The sequence below is a fragment of the Sceloporus occidentalis genome, unplaced genomic scaffold (genome assembly GCF_023333645.1).
Source record: "Sceloporus occidentalis isolate IW3139 unplaced genomic scaffold, rSceOcc1.0.p SCAF_2, whole genome shotgun sequence".
Classification (NCBI taxonomy): Eukaryota; Metazoa; Chordata; class Lepidosauria; order Squamata; family Phrynosomatidae; genus Sceloporus; species Sceloporus occidentalis.
In genome coordinates this window covers 255,289,836-255,316,669 of record NW_028316982.1, presented here as the reverse complement: position 1 = coordinate 255,316,669, position 26,834 = coordinate 255,289,836, and the positions used below count along the sequence as shown (strand labels likewise).

Below are 26,834 nucleotides of genomic sequence, written 5' to 3'. Positions count from 1 at the left end.
GTGTGTTGCTTGCCTTCAAGTCATTTGTGGAAACCCTAAGGTGAACATATAATGGGGTTTTCTTCAGAGTAGGTTTGCTATTGTCTCCCTTTGAGGCTAAGACACTATGACTTTCCCAATGGAGTATTATAACCAGTTGGGTTTTCATGACTGAGCAGGTATTTGAACTCTGCTCTCCAAAGTCATAGCCCAATGCTCAAACCACTCTGCCACACTGTTTTTTTTTTTAAGGAGACACACTAAAAACAGAGAAGGCAGACTAAAAGTAGATTATTGGGATCGTGGAAATGTTGAGTGTCTGCAAGAATTGAAAAAGTTGAGGATTCCATCTTAGAAATAGGGATTTTAAAAATGTTTATCATTTCCCTTATCTGTTTGTGTGTGTGTGTGTGTGTGTGTGTGTGTGTGTTTTACTTTTACCATTTTGAAGGTGGCATGGTGCCCACTGTTGGGTCTTCCTTCCTGTTGGTGAACCCTGGCAGACTTATCTGGCAGTAATGACAGGCAACAATCATGCTGGCTGGCACCATTTTAATTTCCCCCAATAACACAGAGGCGGGTTACACACCGCCATTAAAGTACACACGGAGCACGTACTAGGGTTAGGGAGGTGCGGTGCTTCCGCACCTTCCTAACCCTAATATGCGCTCTGCGCGTAAAAAATGACGGCGGCCGTTCCAGACGGCCACCACCATTTTTACATAGCGGACGCTGTGCTTCCACACGTGTCGCAGCAGCTATGATGCCGCGAGTGCGCCAACGGCGCTTCACAGCATCATAGCCGCGCCGCAAGAAGGAGCTCCATTTTGGAGCTCCTTTTTTGCTCTGCGAGGGAGTCGCACGGTTTGGCTGCTGCGACTCCCTCGCGGAGCAAACAGCAGCACCAGGAGACCGCCGCAAAGCGGCGGTTTGTAACCCACCAGAGAGATGCTTCAGCGGATGATAAAAAAATTAGATGGAAAATGCTGGTACTTGCTTTATTTAAGACAAGGCCAGAGGAGTTGGGAGCAGGGGATGTCAGGGCACTGAAACTCCAAGCCATGAGATTCATCCTGTGCCTCCTTGGTTGGCAGGAAAAATGGTATTTGATCCTATGAATTCCAAATGTCTATACATGTGGTTTGAAAAGTTATTTTTTAAAATTGCAGTTCCTACCATCCTGCTGACCAACATGATTAGTAGACATGCTTGAGTCCCAGTTTTGGAGGAAAAGCAGGGCATAAATAAGTTAATATTTGTGATGGCTGTATTCCGAAACATAACATTTCCAAGCTCTATTCTGGACCTAAGGCTACTGATGTCTGAACATTTGCCACTGCTTCATCCATGCCCAGTGCTGCTACAGGCTTGATGAAATGTAATGATTTGATCAAGGACTACCCAGAATTGATGTTCCTTGTGAATAATATTAAGAAATTTCTCATCTTTGACACTTTAAATTAGATCGTTCAGTGAATCTGAATGCTCCTCTGAAAAACAAAAGTTCAAACCATGAAGATTTTCCATGAGTTTGCATTGCCCATGGTGTTATTTTGGTGAATTATGTCTAAATCTGATCTTATCAAGCTCCGAGCAGCTGCAAGTGCAGAAAAGCTAGGCTACCATCAATAATTTAATGAGTCTGACTCATTACAAAGTCACCAGAAAGGATGGAAATATTCATACGGTGGCTGGATTTTTTTCTTTAAAAACGTGCTCTATGAAATGTCTTCAGATCAAATTATAGTATATCTGCACTTAATTGCTAGGTATCTAAACTATCTGCTAGCTCTCTCTCTCTCTCTCTCTCTCTCTCTCTCTCTCTCTCTCACACACACACACACACACACACATTGTTGTGCATATGATGCCTCATAGACAGGTTTAAAACAAAGGTGGGTATTGTGCAACCTTCCAGATATTCTTAAACTGCTGCTCCCAGCATAGTCAATGTTAAGAATGGCTAGGAGGTGCAGTCCAACAACATCTGGAAGTCTAAAAAAATACCTTGACCCCTGATTTAATGGTTGGTCAAGTATTTCTTCATGAAACATCTTCTTTGGTGCATTAATAGTCCAAAGGATCATGATTATAAAATTAATTTGAAAAACTAAGTATTTGTACATTTCACCCCTACATCACGTTGGTCAAAATGCATTTCAAGTGATTAAACTACTTCCATCTTAGCTAGAAAACTTGTATCATAGGATAAAGGTCAGGAAGTAAATATTTGAATCAACAGGCTGACAGAATATTCACTGGCCTGTAACATTGTTCCCTCTTTTTATGACATTGTGCAAGCTGGTGTGTGTGTGTGTATGTGCTTTCAAGCCACCTGTTGACTGGCAACCCCATAAATTTCATAGAGTTTTCTTAGGCAAAGAATACTGAGAGGTGGTTTTACTCAAAGGTGGTTTTACCAGTTCCTTGCTCTGAAATACACCCTACAGTACCTGATATTCATTGATGGCCTCCCATCCTGTTACTAACCAGGGCTGACCCTGCTTAGCTTCCAAAATAGACAGGATCTGGTGCTTTTAGGGTATTTAGGCTCTTGATATTCTATGCTTGTTACACACACTGAGATCTCATTGGTTCAACCCTGCAAGTGACATTATTTTGTATGTGAATGATGCCATTTTGGCTGCGAAAGAATCTACATTCAGTTTGCTACTCATATGGAAGAATTGCAGGGGTGAGTCCTTATCCCACCAATTGATTAAGTTTTTGTTAAGAGCATGGACTATTCACATACCTTGATGTGTAGGGACAAAAAGTGTCAGAATGATCAGAATCAAGTAATAAAGAATGAATTTAGGTGCAGTTAAAGCTCAAATTTGGTTGAGAGCAAGAACTTTGGTGGCAGTGGCTCTATTGTTGCCAGTAATATTCTGTTGGTGGTGGTGGATGTAAATGCTGTACCCATGAGTGATGAAAAGGCCAGCATGCTCCAGGTCAAAGCACTTGAAGGAAGGCCACAGAGAAGACAATAGATGAAAAAATGGAGTAATAGATAGTATAGAAAAGGAAGTATTAACAAAAAGGCAGAAGTGTCCAGGAACTGATGCAAAAATATGTCAAAGGAAGAAGAAGAAAAATCTTAAGAGGGAAATGAGATTCTGAGGAAATGAAATCATAGGAAGCAGCCACTGCCAGTTTTCTTGGCAAAAAAAGAGCCAATTCTTTGCCTACAGCCTTCCAGCTCTTAGGAAGTGTACCTTATTCCCAATCACATCTGTAATCATGCAGATATCTCTAGAGCTATAAGAGGGATATCCAGTTGTTACAACCGACACCTCACACAAAGATGTCACTCTCCAAAAATAATCACAACATTTCATCAACAATGATAGTTTGATGTTTTTCATTTCAGGAAGAAGAAGAGAAAACACAGCGAGAAAAATACCCTTTTATTGGCTTTATTGGCCCCACTAGTCTATAAAAATGGTACACATATTTCAATGGCTTAGATGACAAAAAACATGTAGCTTTCAAAGTTCACTTGCAGTATGTTTATAGACTAGTGGGGCCAGTAAAATATACCTTCTTGTTTCCTCTCTATTTCTAATTCTGCAGACTTGTATTGATATAAACAGGGCTTTCAGATGTGTCTTCCAAAGTAGCATTGGTAGCAAAATGGGAAGGTGAACAGGAGATACGTCAAAGAAACTGTGCCTCCTGCCAAGAAAGTGTGGTGTTACTATCACTGATTTAGCACTACAGTTGATGAGTTGTTCCTGTACTGTTGTTGTTTTTGTTGTGTGCCTTCAAGATGTTTTCAACTTATGGTGACCTTAAGGTGAACCTATCACAGCGGGGGTTGAGGCTGAGAATGTGTAGCGTTTTCAAGGTCACCCAGTAGGTTTCCATAGCCAAGCTGGGATTCCTTCCCTGGTCTCCCAAGTTGTAGTCCAATGCTCAAACTACTATACCATGATGGCTTTTTCCTATACTGTATGCCAGTGGATTTAGAATTAGGCTTCCAGATCTGTTGTTATTGTTGTATACCTTCAAGTCATTTATGAGTTAAAGCAATTCTATGATGAACGTATCACTTAATGTGCTATTATAAATGACATTAATAGGGGGTTCCTCAGCTTTCAGTGCTTGGCTGAAATATTCTTGTAGTTTGGCAATCCTATTTGGTACTGTCAACAAACCCAAAGTCAAAGACTGTCTGTTTTGTTATTATTATTATTATCATTATTTCTTCCACATTGAGGTTCTTTTTTAAAAGCCTCAAGTTCTTTCCATAAACATGAAGAAATTTTGTCAAATTTCTGAGAAATAAAATGAAGCAAGTGTCTTCTGAATTTTCTCCAGCTAAATTCACTACAACTATTTTCAACATGGAGAGGGCCATGTTGTATGTGTTTGTCATAATATATGTATGTGTATAGATCATTATATTAATATAATATAAATATTATGTAACTGTTAAAGGTTATGGACTCATCAGAAAGCCTAAGCACTCAAAATACATCTGCCACAATAGTTTCCTTCACTCCTTCACTTTCCTTTTAAAAAAACAACTACACTTTTCATGCCAAATAGGGAGAAAGCAGCACAATTTTCTGAGCTCCTATAATAATCAAATGGAAAAGAAATCCTCATCCCACCCCATTCAGTTCTAATGGTTACCGATGCAAGAACTCTACTGTTATAGCATGGCTTGAACTTGACTTTAAAAGTTTCCAACAAATGGCAGTCTATTTCTTTGTACCTTCAAGTGTTTCTTCCTTATCTTTAATTAAAATCCACTTTATTTATTTCTAATTATACAATTAAATTTATTTATTTATTTAAAATTATAATTGATTTGGTCCACTACTCTGGGGCAACCAGTTTCCTTCCTCATCTTTGTGAAAACCATTCATTTATTTGGAGGTCATTCTCATATTGCCCTTTAATTGTTTTTTCTGCAGGCTAAACATAATGAACTCCTTAAATCTATTTTAAATATGACTGTCCCTCACCAAAGACTCCTGGGTAAATCTACTGTGTGTATATGTGCCCTCAAGTCACCTTTTGACTTAGGGCAACCCCATGAATTTCATAGGGTTTTCTTAGGCAAGGAATACTCAGAGAGGTTTTGCCAGTTCCTTCCTCTGGAAAATTTCCTATAGGAACTGTTATTCATTGGTGGTTTCCCACCTAGTTACTAACCGGGGATGAGGCTACTTCACTTTCAAGATCAAGATCTGATGCCTTTAGGGTATTTAAGTCCCTGCAAATGTATTAGTCATAGAATAAGAGGATAGATTCTCCTATGGGTTAGCAATTGGTTAAAGTTAAGAATATTTGGAGATTTTTACACCACCTGACCTTCATATGAACATGCTTAGGTTTCCCCACTTTCCTAAATTTTGCAATATATTTAACTTTTAAAAAAGGGAGTCTATAAAGGTTGGAATCCTGTTGATTGGTCACAACTAACTCATTGAATCAGTTGTGGAAGTGAACCAACATGTTAATAAATCCAGTTGATTCAATGACTCACAGGCTAACTGTTGGATTTGGGCCAAAATGTGTATCTCTATTTGCCTTTGCCTGCTCTGACAGAGAACCTATAGGATGTCTATATATCATCAAATCATCCCACCTCCAAGACAGAAAGCATTTATTTTTATTCTGCTGCATCGTTCATAGTATGTTTCAAAGAACATTAAGATAACTACTTGGATAAAGAAAAGGGCTCTGACTGTTTTCTGATTATTTTACCTGGGATGGAGTGGGGTGGGATGGGGTGGGAAGAAGTCAGTTAAACAGGATTAAAATGCTTCAAAGAAGAGATTTGGTAAAATGGTTTAGCTTACAGGGGAAAGGGGTTTCTTCTGTCTATTAACACTTCTGCATATGGACTTCAGACTCTAAGTAAACAAAAACAAAGAAGCTTTGCTTCTACATAATTGATTAACAATTTCTAAATATGTTTTACAAGAGCACAGTTCACCAGGAACACATAATCCTCATGGGTGGCATAAAACAGCCACCACTAAATAAAACAGCATTCTTAACATTAATCCCTATCAAGTAGAGAAGCCAATGAAGAATTAGACTGAGACAGATCAGGACCCAGACTGCCTAATGTGATGTTCGAGAATATTTTCCTTGGACTGTAAATGAAATTTCTATATTGTTACCATGAAGCATCATCTCTTGTGATGCTTTCAGTTTATCCCAAAAGAGCTTTTCATTTTGAAAATTCATATATGGTTCATGAGAGCCAGTGTGGTGTAGTGGTTTGAGAATTGAACTATGGCTCTGGAGACCAGGTTTGGATTTCCCACTCAGCCATGAAACTTACTGCATGACTTTGGGCAAGTCACATACTTTCAGCCACAGGGAAAGGGAATGGCAAACCTCCTCTGAAGTAGTCTTGTCAAAAGAACCCCATGATAGGTTCACCCTCTGGTCGCCGTAAATCAGAAATGACTTGAAGGCACAGGACAACAACAGTGTGTGGGGAGGGAGGGGGCAATGTCTGCATTCTTCTACGAGGGGAAGAAGTTTAAGAACACCTGCATTATCATATGTTGCCTAAAGGACTTTGATTCCCCCCCTCCCCCCTCTCAAAATGCATTATTGTTTGTGGGGAAAATTGTGGGGAAAAACCAATGTATATGCATTTCAAAAAACTGCCCTAATCATTCTTATGCAGGGTAAAAAATATCACATTGCAGGTGACAGGTTTTTTTCTTTCTTCCATGGGATGTGTCAATGTGCTCCTGGGGAAGCCATTCCTCATGTGCGTGAAACTAATGCAAGCAAAATTGGCTGTATAGCCACATGACTTGCATTGAGCACAATGGGTAATTTGCTCCTCAGCAAACTGAAATGGAGAAAAGAAAACTGAAGACAAAAGGAAAGCATTCTTCAAGAACTGCAACCTGTAACAAAGACTAGATCCAATAGGCTTTAGTTACAAGAAGGTACATTGCAATTGTTCAAGGGAGACTTCTTTATAGTAATAGTAGTTTATCTATGAGCCAGCATGGTGTAGTGGTTTGAATGCTGAATTCTGACAGACCAGGGCTCGATTCCCAGCATGGCCATGAAACCTCTGGTTGATCTTGGGCAAGTCACATGCTCTCAGCCTCAGGGGAAGGCAATGGCAAACCTCCCCTGAACAAATCTTTAAAGAAAACCCCATGATAGGTTTGTCGTAGGGTCACCATAAGTTGGAAATGACTTGAACACACAAAAACACACAAGGTTCAGGTCTGGAAACAGAGGGAAGAGTGAATTTTCTTTTGTTGGAGTTTTCAGATGGTGGTAATCTTTGAGGGTATTCTAAGTTGGTATTATTGTTTGAATTGACTCCAACTGCAGTTTAGGGAGCCAAAAAAACAACAAAAACAAATTGTCATGCTGTGTGTGTGTGTGTGTGTGTGGTGTGTATGTTCAGGGGTGATCTTGTCCAGCTAAACAATACCACCATTGCAGCTCAGAAATATAGCAACAATGCTCTAGAAGAATTATTAATTTAAAAATAAATAGGACTCATTTTTAAATTAATAATAAAGACAGAAGAAGGAAAGACTTGTTGTTGTTATTGTAAAAAGTGTGTGGATGTGCAAAAATGAAATTCAACCTAACATGGCATGTTGTGACATTAAACAAAGATGCTTGAATTGATGCTAATTGTCAGTCTGGATGAGTCCCAATTTTCCTGTTCTGCATCTCTTTGGAAAGAAATGGCTGGTTGCAAAGCATATCCTGAAATAAAGGCAATCCTGACTGTAATACCAGCTTATCCATACTGGAGCATAATAGTTACATAGCACAGTGCCTGGTTTTTAAAACCCAAAAGCCTCTCAAGAGTTCAGGCTGAGATAATTTGGATGCAAACCTGACCAGATGTTCATGTCTATTGGGTCCATAAATTTAAGCTCATCAAACCATGAGCTAAAATGGAAGGTTGTATTTTCCTGTTCCACGGATGACTGTAACTCATTTTAAAAACCAAGCTTGCTTTATTTTATTTGCCATGTGTCACGACCTACTTCAAATGTAGGGAGTATTTTTAAAAAGTACAAAGAATCCAAATCCAATTAACAGACAGAATTTTATTAAAGGGCTGAAGCATATCCTCCCCCCCCCCTTTTTTTTTTTTTTATACTGGAATTGCAATTCCCACACTTTTCTGTACACCACAAAGTCCATGGGTTCATACATCACTCCCTTACATTCCAAAGACAAATGTGGAGGTCACTATTTCAAACACCTTTTAGTGCAGAGAAAATACCCCCTATGCCTTGTGGGTCTTTCTGAGTGTTTTTTGTGGGGAGATGGGGACAGCCACTCTCTAGAAAATATAGGTATTTTTTTCTAAGAATTTTTTATAGCTTGGAAAGTCCTAGGTCAGTGAAGTTCCTCCAGCCCACTCTTGTTCACCAGTTTCCTTGGAAATCCATTGGAGTCACAGAGTCTAGATCAAAGTGGCATGTCTGGAGCTTGTCAGACCTCTGCAAGAAAATGTCCAGCTCTCCTTGAGCATTCACATATTTGAAATACTAATATGCCTTCCCAAGAATGTAAGTGCACATAAAACAATGTGTGATTGGTATCCTATTAGTGAGATACACTTGTGCAGGTCACACTACACGTGTGATGAATTATTCATTGTAGTGCAACAGACAAATTTTGCTGGCGCCATTGGACGTGAATCTGTAAATGCAGCAATGTTCAGGGCTGCATTTCCATGCTGCAATTGCACATTGAACATTGTGGTTGCATATTGTAAAATGCAGTTGTGTTTTATGCAAGCAAGAACTATGTTGAGCAATGTTGCTATTCTGCATGGAGGCTGCATGGTGCTGTTTACAATATGCTGAGGTAATGCTGGATTGCAGCCTTTATATTTTCAAATGGGATTGGCTAGAGTGTGCACAGTTGAGAAAAATACACAGAAACATACATAGCTAAGTTGAATAAATGAGGCAAATAGATGTGTAAAATAGGAACAATTGGTTAAAAGATCACAAATTTCAGTACAGGAAGAATACACAGTCTTGTAACCTGAGCAAAACAAGGACAGGAACAAGGGACAGGCGAGGTTCATAAAAACTAAAAAAAAAATGGAAACAGATAGATTTTATGATTCCTATCACTCTGGGTTCAATTCCCAGCTGGGTCATTAACAGACTGGGTGACCTTGGACAAGTCACATGCTTTCAGCCTCATGGGAAAGCAATGGCAATTCTCCCCTGAACAAATCTTGCCAAGAAAATCCCATGATAGTGTTGCCTTAGAGTTACTATAAATCGGAAATTACTTGAAGGCACATGACAACAACAAACAGTTTCTTGACCTCTTGTTTCTCATGCTCTAGCAAACTTTCCAAGTCATCAGCCTGGAGGAAGTGAAACAGTGACTTTCAGAGGGGTTGGTCAAGTGACATTCCTGGTTCTGAACAGCCTGAACATCCTTATACTTTTTTATTGCTTCTGGCCAACGATCTAGAAATCTCATTAGTATTGGAAGCTCTGAGCATGCTCACTTTTTAGGAAGAGCTCCCAATTCTAAACAGCCCAATCATCTCCCCACCACTACCATTATAATTTATCTGGAACTGGAAAGGTGGAGATGGAAAGGAAATAGTAAAATGTTTGTTCGTTTGTTTTAGATATTTTAGACCTCATCCTTCTGCCAAAAAATGGCAGACAAAAAGGCAGCAGCAGCAACTGCAAGTAACAATAAAGACTGACTACTTTTCCTAGGTCAGAAAAGTCTTGGCAAATATAAATCTTTTGAATTTCTATTAAGGAGGTACAGAGCCAGTGTGGCGTAGTGGTTTCAGTGTTGAGAAATCATGAATCAAATCTCTATTCAGCCGTGGAAACTCACTGGGTAGCCTTGGAGAAGTTGCACACTCTCAGACTCAAAGGAAAGCCATAGTGGCAATATCTCCTCTGAAGAAATCCTGTTGAGAAAACTCTAAGACAGCATAGTCATACGTTGGAGTGAATTAGAAAGTGCATAGCAAGATCCAGTGTGGTATAGAAATCTGAGTGTGAACATGGACTGTGAAAAACTAGGGATCAAATCCCTACTCAGCCATGCAGACCCACTGAGTGGCCTTGGGCAAATCACCCCCTCTCAGCCTTAGCAAATGCTATTTGAACAAATCTTGCCAAGCATATTCAGTGATATGTTCACTTGAGGGTCCCCATAAATCAGATATAACTTGAAGGCACACAGAAGCATCAGCAAAGGAGGAGCACATAAAGATAGCAAACATGTGAAGAAATATCCACAATCAGTACATCAATACCTTTTTTAAGATCTCATTTGGTCTCAAAAAGCAGAACTGAGCTAACATTTGGAATGTAGTTGATTTAGATTGCAGTGATTCACAGCCTTCCAAACTGGGAAGTATATATCTGACCCTCTCTCTGTATCGCCAAAATGTACTTCCATTGCTAAAGAAACCCATTTGCAGAGAAGGAAGAGACCTCTATTTGAAGTCATAGGGAGTTGTTGCCAGTCCATGAAGACAGTTCCAAACTAGTGGACATATAAAGCTGACTTAGCAGCTTCTAATATTCCTGTCTATTTTCTCACTATGTCTACTGAGTTTATAGCTACAGGTAGAATGCAGTTTCCTGCCTCCTGCAGCTGATCGAAGATAATATTTGCCTGTCATGTTTGACAGTTTGTCAATATGTACTTGATTCTGAAATACTAAAAGCATTTTTGATTGACAAGAACAACAGTATGTATGGTATGTGTGGTATCTGAATGCCCAGTGCTGTACATTTTCAATGGGATGAACTGTCATGCATGTGTGAATATGAGTTTTTTAGTGTGTAGTGAAATAGCAGGAGTTTATGTACGTGTGTATGAGTGTGTGTGAGTGAGAGAATGAGTGAGAAAGAGAGGACAAAAATTAATGGCCTGTTACAGACAGCCAAAATAAAGCTGCTTCGAGTCACAGTGGAGGTATGGTGTTTCAATGATACATGCGTCCTAAGAGTCCAGAGGTCGCACCAAAGCCACGCTCCAGCCCTAAGGACTGGAGCATGGCTTTGGTGTGGCTTCTGGACTCTTAGGACGCATGCATCATTGAAACACCATATCTCCACTGTGACTCGAAGCAGCTTTATTTTGGCTGTCTGTAACAGGCCAATGAGAGTGAAAAAGAGTTCACGTGACTGCTGTGTTCACGGGTCTTTCCTACAGAGGTAGGAAAATGCATGTAACTTTGTAGTAGAATACATATATACTGTGTTGCTGTTGTCAACTGCTCTCGATACCTACAGCACGCACACACACACACACACACACACACACACAATGTATGCATATATATTACAGGTTACTTACTACAGGTTCAGTTCCAGCCATCTCTAGGTAGAGTTGGAAAAGCTCCTCTCTGAAACCATGGAGAATGGCTGCCAGTCAGTGTAGAAAATATTTACCTTGATATTTTATTGTTAACTGCTGTCAAGTCACCTTTGACTTATGGTGACCCTGGGAATGTAAATCATCTAAAGGTATCAGATCCTGTATAATATCGGTAGCTAAGGAGGGTCAGCCCTGGTTAGTACAGTACTTGGATGGAGTACCACAAATGCATACCAGGTGCTGTAAACCATATTTCAGAGGAGGGAACTTTGATTATTTCTTGTCTAAGAAAGCCCTATAAAATTCATGAGATCACAGTAAGTTAACAAGTAATTTGAAGGCACATAAACATGCTCTCACACATGGATGAGAGATGTCCAAGTCACTCTGTGATCACCAGCCCTGTTCAGGTCTTGCAAACTCAGGGCCACAACTTTCTTGGTTGAATTCATCCACCTGTAATATATTCTTCCTCTTTTTTTTCCTGTTACCTTCTGCCTTACCATTATTGTCTTTTCTAGTGTGTCATGTGTTCTCATATGTCCAAAGTATGACAGTTTCAGTTTAGTCATCTTGACCATCTTGTGGCCAAGAACCAATGATCTTCCTTGAAATAGAAATGTTGAATTTTGCATTGTAGAAGAAAAAATGGCATCTTACAATTTAATTTTTCTTGCCTCAACTCAAAATATATCCCTCTCTTCTCCTTCCTCTGACAGAATCCTCTGAAGGCATTCCTGGGATCCCTACCACATATGCTGCTATCTTACGACTCAAGTCTCTCAGCTCATCCTACTCCTCCAGAACCAGGCAACGCTCAAGCAGTCCTGCCTTTGGAAGTATCTCCTCACCAAGCTGGCATGGAGCAGCAATGGCAGCAGCAGCACAACAGTATCACTCACCCACAAATATCTATCATGTCTCAGAGGCCTTCAAACATGATGGTATGTTTGGTTTCCCCTGGGAGTCCTTTCCTATCAAGAAAACATGGGTCACTGGAACTGTTATTTTCATAAAGGGGTTATTATATTCAAACTTCTTTCTGGATCTGCCAGTAAATTTCCACAAACCTCTTCTAACAATAGGGAGTCACTTTTCTGTAAATATCTTAGATTAATTTTAAAATAAGCACTTCCAGCTTATTTCCTGGAGTTCTTTTCTTATTCAAGCCATGGAAACATAACTGTAGAAAATAGATATGAAATGAAATTGCATTAGAACACAGCCTGATCTATATTACTTATGTCTGTATCTGTGAAACTCAAGACAGTGGGGCTTGGGGAAGCGATATATCTTTCTCGATTGCTCCAATATTTTTCAAATTGACTCCATAACAACAGTCATGTAGTTTATAACTGTGAAGATCTATTTATCAAACTAATTTTATCATCAATCAAACATGCTTTATAGAAAGAAGGCTTCCATAATACCTATAATGTATACCTTTGTATTCTTCCAGTGTAAAAATTCTCTGAGATGATAAATAGTATGTGCTATTCAGATGAATTTCTCTCCTAACATTTTCCCCTTTTTCTAATGAACCTTAATAATGTCTTGATATTATTTCTAGCAGAATTGCTTTAAAAATAACTATATGATGAACATAAATAAATGAGAAGATTGTTTAAATCCAGAAAAGGGAAGAGTTGAAATAATTTTACTTAACAGAGGTTAAATGATTAGTGAATATTAATGAAATAATGAAATAATTTAAAATTAATATTCAACTTTTTAATGAATTTTTATTTTGAAAATTAATTAGTTGATAGGACTGAGCATATTTCAAAATTCAGCACACGTGCTGGAGATGTAGGATCTGATTAATGGTTAGTGGTAGAACAAAATAAAAATCATTTCTACACCACTAGGAAAAAAATGTTCAGACTACATAAACTATGCAGATCTTTTTTTCCACCTGTCCAACAAAATCTTATTCAAAATATTTAAAATGTCAAGGTAAAGCTTTCCATGTCTGACTGTAGGGGATAGTACTCATCTCCATTACTAAGACAAAGAGCCAGCGTTGTCAAAGACAAATCTGTGATCATACAGCCATCATGACTGCACAGAACACTGTTATCTTCCCAACAAAGTGGTACCTATTTATCTACTTTAACTTATACGTGCTTTCAAACTGCTAGGTTGGCAGAAGCTGGGACTAGTGATGGGAGCTCATCCCATCATGTGGCAGTTGGGTCTTGAAATGTTGACTTGCTGATCTTGCAATCAATAGAATCAGCATCTTAACCGCTGAGCCACTGCATTCCAAAATTTTCAAAATTTTTATTTTTTTCAAAAATCAAAAAAATGAGAGCTCATAGGTGACATTCTCAGTTACCATTTCCAGGCTTTAGTACACTCCCATTTGAATGAATGTTAAATGTGAACAACTATATTCAATGCTTGTTGTTGTTGTTGTTGTTGTTGTTGTTGTTGTTGTTGTGTGCCTTCAAACTGTTTCTGTCTTATGAAAATCCTAAAGTGAACTTATCATGGTACATTCGGTGCATGGAATAACTAATGAGACGTCATCATGTTTACCATACCTTCCTGATTTAGCAGGCACAATCCTAGTTAATCCTCTGTTTTCCCACTTTTTCATCTTTTAAATTATCCTAGTTACACTTTGCTTCTCTCACTATCCCCCTCTATCCTCAGTTTATTTCAACTGCTGCAAAGTGCAGAAGTAGTTTGCGTTCGCCAGGGACGTAGCCGGGGGGGGGGAGGGTCCGTGGGATCCAGACCCCCCCTTCCATTAGATACAATGAATGGTATGTGCTGCCGTGCCCAAGCCCCATTATAATGGTGGCACTTAGTCTGCCCCCCTTCCCAAAATCCTGGCTACATCTCCCTGCTCTCACTTAACTCACCAGGATGGAGAGGAAAGACAGGGACAGAATCATGTTCTTTTCAGTAGGGAAAAGCAAACTGCTTCAGCCTCTCCTAGCTTGTGTGTTCATCCTCATTAATAACTTATACTTCTTGACCACACTTTGATGTTGGTTGGTAACACATGTTTTGGTTTTCATCTACAAAATATTTGGGAGTATTTGCTTACTAATCTTGCTTTGATGATGCTGCATGACTTGGGTGTGACACTCATCAAGGCTAAAAACCCTATACACACTTTTGTTCTTGGGTGCCTTCAAGTCATTTCTGACTTACGGTGACTCGAAAGTGAACCTGTCACAGGGCTGAGAGTGTGTGACACTTACAAGGTCACCAACTGGGTTTCCATGCCCCAAACCCTGGTCTCCAGCATTGCAGTCCAACTCTCAAACCACTATACCATGCTGGCTGCACCTGTGAGTAAGTCTTATTTAATTCAGTGGAGCTGATTTCAGAGATGACACACATGCTGTAAGATAACTTTGGGATTGCCACTCACAGGATGTGTGTGTGTGTGTGTGTGTGTGTGTGTGTGAGAGAGAGAGAGAGAGAGAGAGAGAGAGACTAATATAGTGAAGGGTCTGGAAACCATGCCCTATGAGCAACGACTTAGGGTGCTGGGGATGTTTAACCTGGAGAAGAGAAGGTTAAGTGGTGCTATGATGGCCCTGTTTAAATACTTAAAGGGATGCCATATTGAGGAGGGAGCAAGCTTGTTTTCTGCTGCTCCAGAGACTAGGACCCAGAACAGTGGATGTAAGCGACAGGACAAGAGATTGCACCTCAACATTCGGAGGAACTTCCTGGCAGTAAGGGCTGTTTGACAATGGAACAAACTCCCTTGGAGTGTAGTGGAGTCTCCTTCCTTGGAGGTCTTTAAACAGAGGCTGGATGGCCATCTTTTGGGTATGCTTTGATTGAGATTTCCTGCATGGCAGGGGGTTGGACTGGATGACCTTTGGACTATCTTCCAACTGTATAATCCTATGATTCTATGAAGAGAAGGAGGGAGAAGAATTAGCAAGAGAGGGAGGGAAGGAGACTTTTATTTATTATCAATTTTTGTCATTGATGTCTTCCCACAGAGAAAAAGCAGCACTTCTTTATTGAAAAGATATTTCAAAACCACCTTTCAGGACAAATTGTCCTCCCAGGTTGGCATTCATCATATTATACAATATAATAAAATGCAATATAAAAACCATCAAAATAAAGACCACATTATGGCCTCTAATATTGAGCAGTAAAAATCTTCAGTACCAAGTTGTCGGGGTTTTTTTTTAAAGATTGATTAAAAATACTTGTTAAGATTTTTGTTAGCGTTTCACTCCTGCCTACTTTAGCCAGTAGTCTGACAGGATAAGAATTTCTTCATAACAAAAAGAGCTTCATATTTATAGATACAGGGAAATAAGTTTCAGAAGCCATTTTGACATCACCAAGAGAGGATCACCATGAAGTCTATATCTACTATGTATAGATTCCAATTTAAAAATAAGTGTAATAACTCATTCTGCAGAAGGATACCTTTGTACACTGATTTTTCAGACTATCATAGCTATGTCTTTATAATAACTCATATTTAAGTGATATTTTTCAATATACCACACAATAATGAGGATGAATATGACCAAGCAGCTGCTCAGTTTGCTGTCGAAAAACTAACTGTGGATAGGCAGCTTCAAGACTCTTGTTCTGTCTCCTTGTTCGCCTCTCTATTTAAAGCAGACTTTAGTGTCTCTCACATTGCCTGATTCCACTTTAACTGCCTTTGCAAGAATCCTGGGGTTTCTGGTTTGGTGAGGCAGTAGAGCTCTCTGGGCCTGCCACTATCTCTCCCACAGGATGTGTGTGTAGTTTAAATAGTCTTGCCAAGACTGCAAATCCCAAAATTCCATAGCATGCCACCATGTCAGTTAAAATGGAATCATAGTACTATATCTACATTGTGTGAAGGATTCCTGGACTTAACAGAATTTCAAACAGAGAGTAATACCTTCTATAGGAAGAGGACCCTCCACTAGCCCTTCCAACAAAGGGCCATCTTCTTCAAAGAAGGATACATGGCTACCCAAGTATTAGTCACCCATACAAAAATGGACTACAAGTTCATTTTGTTTGTTTTCACAGTATGAATCTCAAGGTGGCTTACACAGGCCTTGTCTGCACTGGCCTGGAGTATCCTGGTCCCACAGCAGTCCCAACTACCCCTTCCTTACCTGGCCCTCCATTCCTGTACTCTAGTAGCTGCAGCAACTGTCTCCATGGGCCACCTGCTGGGGAACATAGTATGTCTGATGCCACCATGGGTCACTCACTTTCAAGATCAGAATGAGGTGTCCAGCAATGAGCACATGCTGGGAACCTCACTCTGACCTCTAAACAAGCAACACACAGTGGTGGCAGATGCTCCAGGTAGGGGTGCCCATGCAGACAGCCACCATGATATGGGAATGAAGTGCTCTGGATCGTCCTGGAGGATCTGGAGCAAGAGATATATTTTAAAAACTCAGCACTCAGAACACTATAACCTCCATATGGATCAAGGAAAGTACTATAAAATGATAAAGATACCAAAAATTGTAAGTGTTTTCTCTCCAGTTTGAGGTTTCCCTATTCTGTCCCCTTTGATGTATGTAAAAATACATCCTACATACAAAAAAAGTATGTAAAAAAAGACAGAATAGAGTAACTGGTGAGGAAACACAACCTCCAAATGGTTTACAAACTGACCAAGAAAATCCAGCAATTGCTGCACTCAGTGAAGGACAGGAGAGATGCTCTCACAGCCGCAAGAGTTTATCACATACCATTCAGCTGTGGACAAGTCTACATAGGGACCACCAAACTCAGTATTCAAACATGAATCAAGGAACATGAGAGACACTGCATGTCATGCCCAGCCTGGAGGACGGCTTGGAGGACTCAGAGGATGAGCTAGAGCCCCTGGGACCTGAACCTGTAATGGAGGAGCCAGAGCCCCTGGGGCTTGAACCTGTAATGGAGGAGCCAGAGGCTGGCCCTAGTTCTGCTGGAGCAGAGTCTGTGGCCCCTCCAGAGGTTCAGCAGTCAAGTTTGCCTGGTGCCGAGGCTGTGGACATGGAGGAGGATCGGGGCAGTGTGCCTACCTTCAAGGAGTGTCGAGCAGAAAGAGAGGGCCTTCGAAGATCTCGGAGGCTTTATCAGAAGCGTGTTCGTAATCAGACACAGCTGAAGGCTGGCTCCTTGCCTTCTTAAGCACCTGGAGCATGTGTGGTTCTTTGCCAGTGGATATCTGACTCTTTTAGAGGAAAGACTCTGTCTCTGGCTTCTTGTTTTGACTACCTGGAAACCTTGACCTTGGACTGCTTTATGGACCTGCCTATCTGTTACCCTGAACCTCGGACCGTCTGACAATTCTCTTGGTAATCCCTTTTGGTAGAACTACTGTGAATCTCCAGGACTGTGTAGCTTACACTGACTTTGCTGTGCTGGGAGGGGGTTTGTTTGTTTGAGAACTAGCTGCCTTATCAGCCCTTTGGCCGCTTTCCCGGACACTGCAGACTAGGTCAGCCAGAAAAATCAGCAATAGCAGAATATGTTATAAATCATTCTGTGCACACAATGCTATTTGAAAACACTGAAATTCTGGACCACGCCAACAACTATCAGGTCAGAACGCACAAGGAAACCACTGAAATCCATAAAAGCTGTATTTCAATAAACACCTGGACAAATTCAACAGGAAAGAAGAAGCCCTTAAAGTAAACAAAGTTAGGCTACCAGTCCTGAAAAACACTAAAATTAAGACCCAGCAAAATGCAAACGAAAACCACCCAGGGTCAGGGGTTTCCCAGCAGACAAAGAAAACTAATTAAACAAACACCAATCCTCTTTGCATATCCTTTCACCTTGAGACCTTGCCATTCAACAACAAAACAATACACAGATTAACATGGAAATCACCCCTCCCAACCCAGGGTAACAGACATATACAGACCCCACTCTCTTCCATGCCAGCATTCTCTGCAGAAGCCAGCCACAGGTGCTGGTGAAATGTCAGGAATAAACTCTTCTAGAACATGGTCACATAGCCTGAAAAACCCACAAAAAACTAGCTCTAAAACCTTAAAATGACCGGTTATGATTAAGGCTGTAATAATAATAATAATAATAATAATAATAATAATAATAATATAAAAAAATTATTTATATTTTCCTGCCTCTCCTGGGTGGGTCAAGGCGGGAGTACAACCTAATATAAAAATACAAATACAAGCATAACAATAAAATACATAAGGACTTGTCAGTTAAAAACAAGGTATCAAAAAGCGACAATGGGATAAAGATATTCCAATCCTTATCAAGGAGGTGGATCTGTGTGTCTTATACAAAATCGGATGGGTATGCTCGCCGGAAGAGATCCGCCTTAACTGCTCTCTTAAAGGTCTCCAAGGAGGTAGTAAGACAGATCTCTTCTGGGAGACTATTCCATAATCATAGAGCGGCTATGGTAAAAGTTCTTTGGGAAGTTGAGACTAGTCTAGTTGTTTTTAGTTCCAGCAAATTCTTCCCTGATGTTCTGAGAATGTGGGGCGGATTATATAGGGAGACACGTTCCCGTAAGTAACTTGGGCCCATGCCATGAAGGGCTTTAAAGGTAATAACCAACACCTTGTATTGCACCCGGAAGTGAATTGGCAGCCATGAAGATCTTTAAAATTGGTGTTATATGGTCAAACCTTGAGGAGCCGGTGACCAATCTGGCTGCCATATTTTGTACTGATTGAAGCTTCCCAACTTGGTACAATGGTAGCCCCATGTAGAGCGCATTACAGAAATCAAGACGAGCGATTACCAGAGCATGTACCACTGCTTCAAGGTCCTTTCAGTCCAGGTAGGGACGCAGTTGGCATATCAACCAAAGTTGGTACCAAGCACTTCTGGCCGTCGCATCTACTTGAGATGACAACTGTAGAGACAGATCCAGGAATACTTCCAAACTGCAAACTTCGTCCTTCAGGGGAAGTGTGACCTCGTCCAAGACTGGTTGACAAATTTCCTTCCCCAGACCTGAGGCTCCTATCTCAAGTACCTCTGTTTTCTCTGGATTCAACTTGAGTTTGTTTCCCCTCATTCAGCCCATTACCAACTCAAGGCAGGCATTCAGAGGACAGATGCCATCCTTAGTCACTGTAGCAGTGACACATATTTGGTGTAGAGAAACATATTTGGATGTCATCAGCGTACTGATAACTGATAATATGGTGCCCCATATCTCCAGATGAACTCTCCCAGCAGCTTCATGTAAATATTGAAAAGCATGGGGGACAGAATGGCACCCTGAGGGATTCCAGAAGTCAGCTGTCCCCCAGCATCACCATCTGGAATCTGCCCAAGAGGTAGAAATAGAGCCACTGGAGTGCAGTGCCCCCAATACCAACTCCCTCAGGCGTTACAGAAGAATACCATGGTCAATGGTATCGAAGGCTGCTGAGATGTCCAAGAGCACCAGCAGGGTCATACTTCCCCTGTTGATGCCCAGGGGTTCTGGTGTTTAAAGTGCCAGACATTGTCCAGACTACTCACACAAAAACTTGGGTTTGGGATGTGTGTCATCTGACCAGGATGATGCCAGAATGGGGAGGGGGTGGCTTTTGGTCTGCGCAGACAAAGGCCATATTTAGAACAAATGTAGCTATAAAAACGTACACTGTACAAAATTTAAAACTATAATTAAACTATCAATAAAATTAAATGCAGTTAAAAATGAAAAAGAAGAAATATGAAGCACATATAGAATCCTTTCCCTCTGAGCAGCCAGCCTGAAATCTTATGGGGAGGACCTTTTCCTGAGGATGGTGGGACAGAGTGAAGGTCCTCCCCATAAGATCTCAACTATAGATTACAGGTTCATCAAGGGTGATACAGTAATTCAGATCAGTGATACACTGATTCTGGATTTTCTGTGATACAGAGACTAGATAACAATCCTTTCTCTAGGAGGATGTTGCAAACAGCTGAGATATTGCACACGTCATATGTAGGTGAATCTGAAAGTACTGAATTTACATTCTAAGCTGTAAAAGAACATCACAGGGAAATAAATGTGGATCATAAAACATATAAACATTACTAACTAGTTGAATCTGTATTCTGAACCAGGTACTTATGAAAGTCATTGAAATCACAATCATAATGTGCAACTTGCTTGTTTAAAATACAAACTGTTATGCCACTTTAATAACAGGAGCCATATTTTTTATGAGAACCTCCTCATCTCCTGATCTACCTGCTTCATATATTATCCAAAGGGATAAATGAGCTCTTTGGTTTGAAGATGCTTAAGAACTTAGTCCAGCTCACACTGTCTTATTTATTTCTTTAAAATATCTAGGCCCTATCCAAACACAACACTCAGATCAGTCAACTGTTATAAATATTCAGTTTCCTCTTGCCATCAAAATAGCCTCACAACCATGACTATATAAACAAACATAAAAAACCTATGTACAAAAACAAATTACTTCCTGGACGAGATAGCACCAGTTACATGTAAGACTCGTTCAGACGTCACCTGGAATATTGTGTCCATTTCTGGATACCATAGTGAAAGTGGGACATATCCAGAGTAAAATGACAAAGATGATTAAAGATCTGGAACCCAAGACTTATGAAAAACGACTTAGGGAGCTGGGGATGTTAAGCCTGGAGAAGAGAAAACTGAGAGGTGGAATGTTATGTGCCTTCAAGTCATTTCTGACTTATGGCAATCATGGGATTTTCTTGGCAAAATATGGTGAGAGCAGGTTTGCCCTTGTCCTCCTCTAAGACAGAGAGAGTGTGATTTGCCCCAGATCTCCCAGTGGGTTTCCATGGCCAGGTAGGGGTTTTAACCTAGTTTCAAGTGTCCTAGTTCAGCACTGAAACCACTACATTATGCTGGCTCTCTGATAGTCATCTTTAAATATCTGAAGAGGTATCATATAGCAAATGCAGCTAGCTTATTTTCTGCTGCTCCAGAGACTAAAACATGAATCAATAGATTCAAATTGCAGAAAAAGGAATTCCACCTAAACATTAGGAAGAACTGCCATACAGAAAGACCTGTTCAACAGTGGAACACGCTGCCCTGAAGTGTGGTGGTGTCTCCTTCATTGGGATTTTAAACATAGGCTGGATGAACATGTGTTGGGCATGCTTTGCTTGTGTTTTCCTGCATGTCAGGAGGTTGGACTGGATGGCCTTTATGGTCACTTCCAACGCTATGATTCTGTTATTCTAAGGAGTCACATCTCAGCAGAGGTCCATTGATTAAGGCTAGTTGGACTTACTAGTCATCTTCATCACTGGCTCATCCACCCCTTTCTTGGGCAGTGAAACAATGGTGATGAAAAATAAGGAGCATTTGGTGTTAATCCCTATTTGCTCATTGTCTGACTGCCTGTCAAGGCAAGCAAGTGGCAGCAGTAAATGAGAAAGAGGAAAAGGAGTAATAGCCAGTTCTGACAAATGGTGGTCAAAACAGACTCACCAAGGAAGGAACTCCATTGAGGATGTTTGGCACAAGAGCCTTCAAACACCTGGAAAAGTGTTTGGGGTGCTGAAAAGTGATATGAAAGTTCTATTAGGGAGGAAAGTACAGAACAGTCACAATTTTTTTCCATCCTTGGTGAGAACAGCTATCTTAATAAATAAATAATAATAAAAAAACTTTATTTATATACCGCCTTTCCTACAGATCAAAGTGGTTTACAGTGTAGCGGGTATGTGACACATGTCACAGTACAGAACAATAAAATACCTCACTAGTTACAATTCACAGTTTTATACAATTTCATAAAAATCTGAGCCATATCCAAACTATTAAAACCAACAGTTATGGGGGGGACGTTCCTAATCTAAACAGAATCGGGAGGGTATGCTACTAAAAAAAAGTGAGTTTTTAATGCCTTCTTAAAGGCTACTAATGTGGGACAGAGTCGGATCTTTTCTGGGAGAGAGTTCCAGAGAGTAGGGGCTGTTGTCGTATAAGACCTCCAGTGAGTTGCTGCTAATTTTACCCTGGGGCAGTCAAGTAAAAATTTCCCCATTGTTCTGAGGGTGTGGGGCAGATTATGTAGGGAGAGGTGCTCCCTCAAGTAACTCGGGCCCAAGCCATATAGGGCTTTATAGGTAATGACCAACACTTTGTATTGTGCCCGGAAGCTAATAGGCAGCCAGTAAAGAGATTTTAGTATAGGTGTTATATGGTCTGATCTCGGGGTACCTGTAATTAATCTGGCTGCAGCATTCTGAACTAGTTGTAGCTTCCAAACCTGGTACAAAGGAAGCCCCATGTAGAGCACATTACAGAAATCCAAGTGAGAGGTTACCAGTGCATGTACTATAGTTTCAAGGTCCTTTCTGTCCAGACAGGGACGCAGTTGGCGTATCAGCCAAAGCTGATACCAAGCACTCCTGGCCATCGCATCTACATGAGATGACAATTGTAGAGATGAGTCCAGGAGTACTCCCAAACTGTGAACTTTATCCTTTAGGGGAAGCTTAATCCCATCAAGGATAGGATGGCAAATTTCCCTGTCTGGACTTGGGGTACCTATCACAAGTAGCTCTGTTTTCTCAGGATTCAGCTTGCGTTTGTTTTCCCTCATCTTGACATGTCAGCCCATTGCAAAAGATATCAGCCATGTCAGCCCATTGAAAAAAAGATGTTTCTGTTCCTGTGAGAGACTTAAAAGACCAGTATCTCCCCCAGCAACAATGGCTAAATCTGTTAGGGTTATGTGCAAGATCCATTAATCTAGGGCTAACATCTTCTTTTTTCCCCCTCTTCAAATTACTTTGTTCTTATGTACAAAATAGGTTGGATTTGTGCCAGAACGATTTCATACCCCCCCCAAAAAAAAATATTTTGTACAAAAAACTGTTTTTGTTTGTTTGTTTGTTTGTTTGTTTGTTGGAGAGGGATATCTTTACGTATTTTGTTGAAAAATCACCTTTGAAAATCTACACACATATTTTGTGCAAAAATTATTTATACCTCACCTTTTCCTCATCACTGGAACTCAAATTCATTTTAAAAATGTGCAAAAACTCTTGTAATTTTATCCAGCAGGGAGCTTTTTTTTAAATTGTTCTCATTTGACAATGAGATCAGCAAAGATTTGCTTTCTAGAATGTGAACAATTTAGGGGTGGAAAGAATAATGGAAAATATTCAAAGAATGGTTGGGACAAGGACAATCCTAAATCTAATCTGCTCTGCAGAAATAATGCTGTTTGGCACTGTTTTAATTGCCATGGCTCAATGCTATGGAATTCTGAAATTTGTACTTTTTTGTGGCACCAGAGCTCTTTGACAAAATACCTCACAAGACTACACATCCCAGGATTCCATAGCATTGTGCCATGGCAGTTAAAGTAATGACAAACTGCATTAATTCTGTAGTATATATTATACCCTAGACAGGCAAAAATCATTACAGTTCAGGACTTATTCTGTATGGGGAAAAAGCACTTTTTAAATATTCTTCTTGATGAAAATAAAATTTCTGTGTAGAAAATGCATTCCCTGCACATAAAATAGTATTCCTTGCACACAAAACAGCATTGTGTGCAGAAACCCTCACCATCTGCTTTATTTTTGTGCAGAATAAGTCCCCAACAGCAAATAGTCTTCAAAAAGTGCAGTTTCCCCTAACTTTCTTTCAGCAAGGAGAAAAATGGCAAACTTAGGCCTAGTACAGATGGGCAAAAAGTGCCATCCTGCGAGCAGGGTGAGGGCCGAGTGTCCCCACACTCAAAGCCTTCACTGTACTGCCCGAGCACCATCTTGGCGTGCGTCTGTTCAGATGGTGCATGCCATGATGGTGCTGAGCCAAAGGGGCATTATCAGTCTGTGTGGCAGCAGCTATGGCATCCCTTTGTGGGCACAAAAAGGAACTGGAAAAACTGGCTCCTTTTTGTGCTCTGTGGAGACCAGAACGGTGCTGCGGCATGCATTTGCTGCAGCACTGATCCAGGGCAGAAAGGGGTGACGTCTTGCCACTCTTTCCTGGCCATCTGTATGGCCTCTAAGTCATTTTTGCCTGCAATAATGGAATTAACAAAGATTTGCAGCTCTGATTCAGATCTTTGATCACAGATATAAGATATCATGCAATGAACATATATACTTCCACCAGCCCTCATGATAATGAGTTCTGTAGAAGAAGTTGGGCTGTTAGTGAAATCCGTCAGATTTTCTCTGTTCCAGATTGTCTTGTGGTGATGGGTGTGATACATGACTGCCTTGTCAAAATAGAATCTGTGACTGGGTAGGAAGGATCCTTTGCCTTTGAAATTTGTGGAAATATTTATGAATAAACACAGGGAAAATACTGTGTTAATTTTGAAAGTGAGGGATGGATGATAACAAAAGAGGAGGAAGAAAAGGCACATTTTTGCCTATGTAAAATGTGTTTAAGTGGCTTCAGGTTAGCTTATCTTCTGTACAAAAATAGGTATTTGTATATTTTCCATCGAAAAGCCACACTGTGGATAACAGAGTGGATGCCAACATGCAGGAACACATGTGGGGCAGATTAATTCATTCATGTCAACATGAAGCCAAGAAATATCAGGGCTAAGTATTCTTGGGCCAGCCTCTCTCAAGCTGCTGCCACACAGCAGCATTAATGAAGTCTGACACCACTTAATTCTTATGACTCCATGATATAGAATCATGGGATTTGCAATTTGTTGTAGCTCCAGAGCCCTCTGACAGAGAAGACTAAATATCTTACAAAACTACAAATCGGTTAAAATGGGCTCCCTTACTTGTGACTTGAGTTGAGACTTGACTTGAAAGTATCTTCCAAGGATTTAAGACTTGACTTTAAGACATGAAAGTAGACACTTGAGATTTGACTTGATACTTGGAGTAAAAGACTGGAGACTGGTAGCTATCTTTCCTAATGCACTGGCATGAAAGAACATTCCCAGAGAACATTTGGTGGAAGATTTTGTTCTTTTTTGTTCTCTTATATAACACTGTTTGCATCCCATAGTATTTTTTTAAAAAATATATATCTTAGATATTTCATTCAGAAAGATGTTAAAACACCAAACTTAATATGATTGAAATTGCTGTCTATATGCATTATCCTGAGAATTTCAAAACTGATTAAGAGATCAGACCATCTCTTTCCACAATAATGAAGGTTAATTGAAAGACCCCCGAAGAGTCTTCACATGAAGCACATACAAAGCAAACTGTAAACTGAAAGCAAGCATGCAAAGTACGGGTACCAAAATGAAAACATTGTGTTGAATAACAGATAATACATGATTTGTTTGAGTCATATTAGCAAAGTTTTCTCCTTAAGTAAATCAAAAGAACATGCACTTCTTTAAATCAGAAACTTGTTTTCAACTCCATCAGTGTCAGATTATTATAGTATTTTATTAATGGCCAGAGGAGGGTGACCAAATTGGTGAAGAGTTTGGAAACCATGCCTTATGAGGAGAGACTTAAGGAGCTGGGTATGTTTAGCCTGGAAAAGGGAAGGTTAAGATATGATAGCCCTTTTTAAGTATTTGAAGCACTGTCATGTTGAGGATGGAGCAAGCTTGTTTTCTGCTGCTCCAGAGAATAGGAGCCAGAGCAATGGATTCAAATTACAGGAAAAGCAATTTCAGATCAACATTACAAAGAACTTCCTAGAGCTGTTTGACAATACAACACACTCCTTTGGAGGTTTTTAAGCAGAGACTGGATTCTGTGTCCTTGCATGGCAGGAAGTTGGACTGGATGGCCCTTGTAGTCTCTTCCAACTCCATGATTCTATGATTCTGACACTATTGCCATGATTGTAATTCTTCTCCCGACCTTCTTTAGTGCGCATCAGCTGCATGGGAGGAAGGAGGTCCTTTCCGTTGGTCATAGTAGCATAGTTGAATGATGTTTCTGTTTGGTTTGGGATGGTTGGGGCAGTAGATATTATTTAGTTGATTATACATAACTAATACAGAATGTTGTCCTTTATTATTTTATTTATTGATACCCTACTCTTTTCCACAGCTCTGACACTCAAGGTGGCTTTAAAAATACAGAAAGTTAACTGAAACTATCAATAGAATTAAAAACAACTTTAAAATATATCTACTAAAAAGCAAGATATAAAAACAATGCAGCATAATTCTTAAAATCCATTTCTCCCCAAACAGTCAATTCCCAAAGTCCTGCCACTATTCTTATTTTATTTATTTCACATTTAGAGATACAGGGAGCTGTAGATCCCAGCTATTTATATTTTGTGTTCCTTCTTTTCATAAGGTACAATACAGATTCAGTGCAGATTTCTTCTCTTGGACCAATTCAGAATACTGATCATTGTTTTTAAGGCAGCAGGGGTCAGCAAAATGCAGCTCACAGGCCACATGTGGCCCCAGGATTCCACTTTGAATCCCCTGAAACAATCCATCAGTTTTCCCAAAGACTAACAACTCTTCCCAATTGTTTTTATTTTTGCTATTTTTTAACTGAAAATCATGTGCAAGCCTTCAAGAATGTGCAAAACACAAAAAAGGTCCACACCAAAAGGTCCAGCACCCCTAATGCCTCCAAATATCTCTATTTGTTTCAGCGTTCTTCTC

At 40.1% G+C, this 26,834-nt stretch overlaps 1 protein-coding gene across 5 annotated transcripts in view; it reads left to right on the top strand.

The window, feature by feature from the left end:
• The window catches only part of CNTN5 (contactin 5), a 934,652-nt gene that overhangs the window by 581,562 nt on the left and 326,256 nt on the right, over positions 1 to 26,834 (top strand). For all 5 annotated transcript variants that reach the window (XM_089512787.1, XM_089512786.1, XM_089512784.1 and 2 more), the window contains one exon: positions 12,048 to 12,272. In XM_089512787.1, coding sequence (XP_089368913.1) covers positions 12,048 to 12,272 — 225 coding nt within the window. The remainder of the gene's footprint in view (positions 1 to 12,047; positions 12,273 to 26,834) is intronic.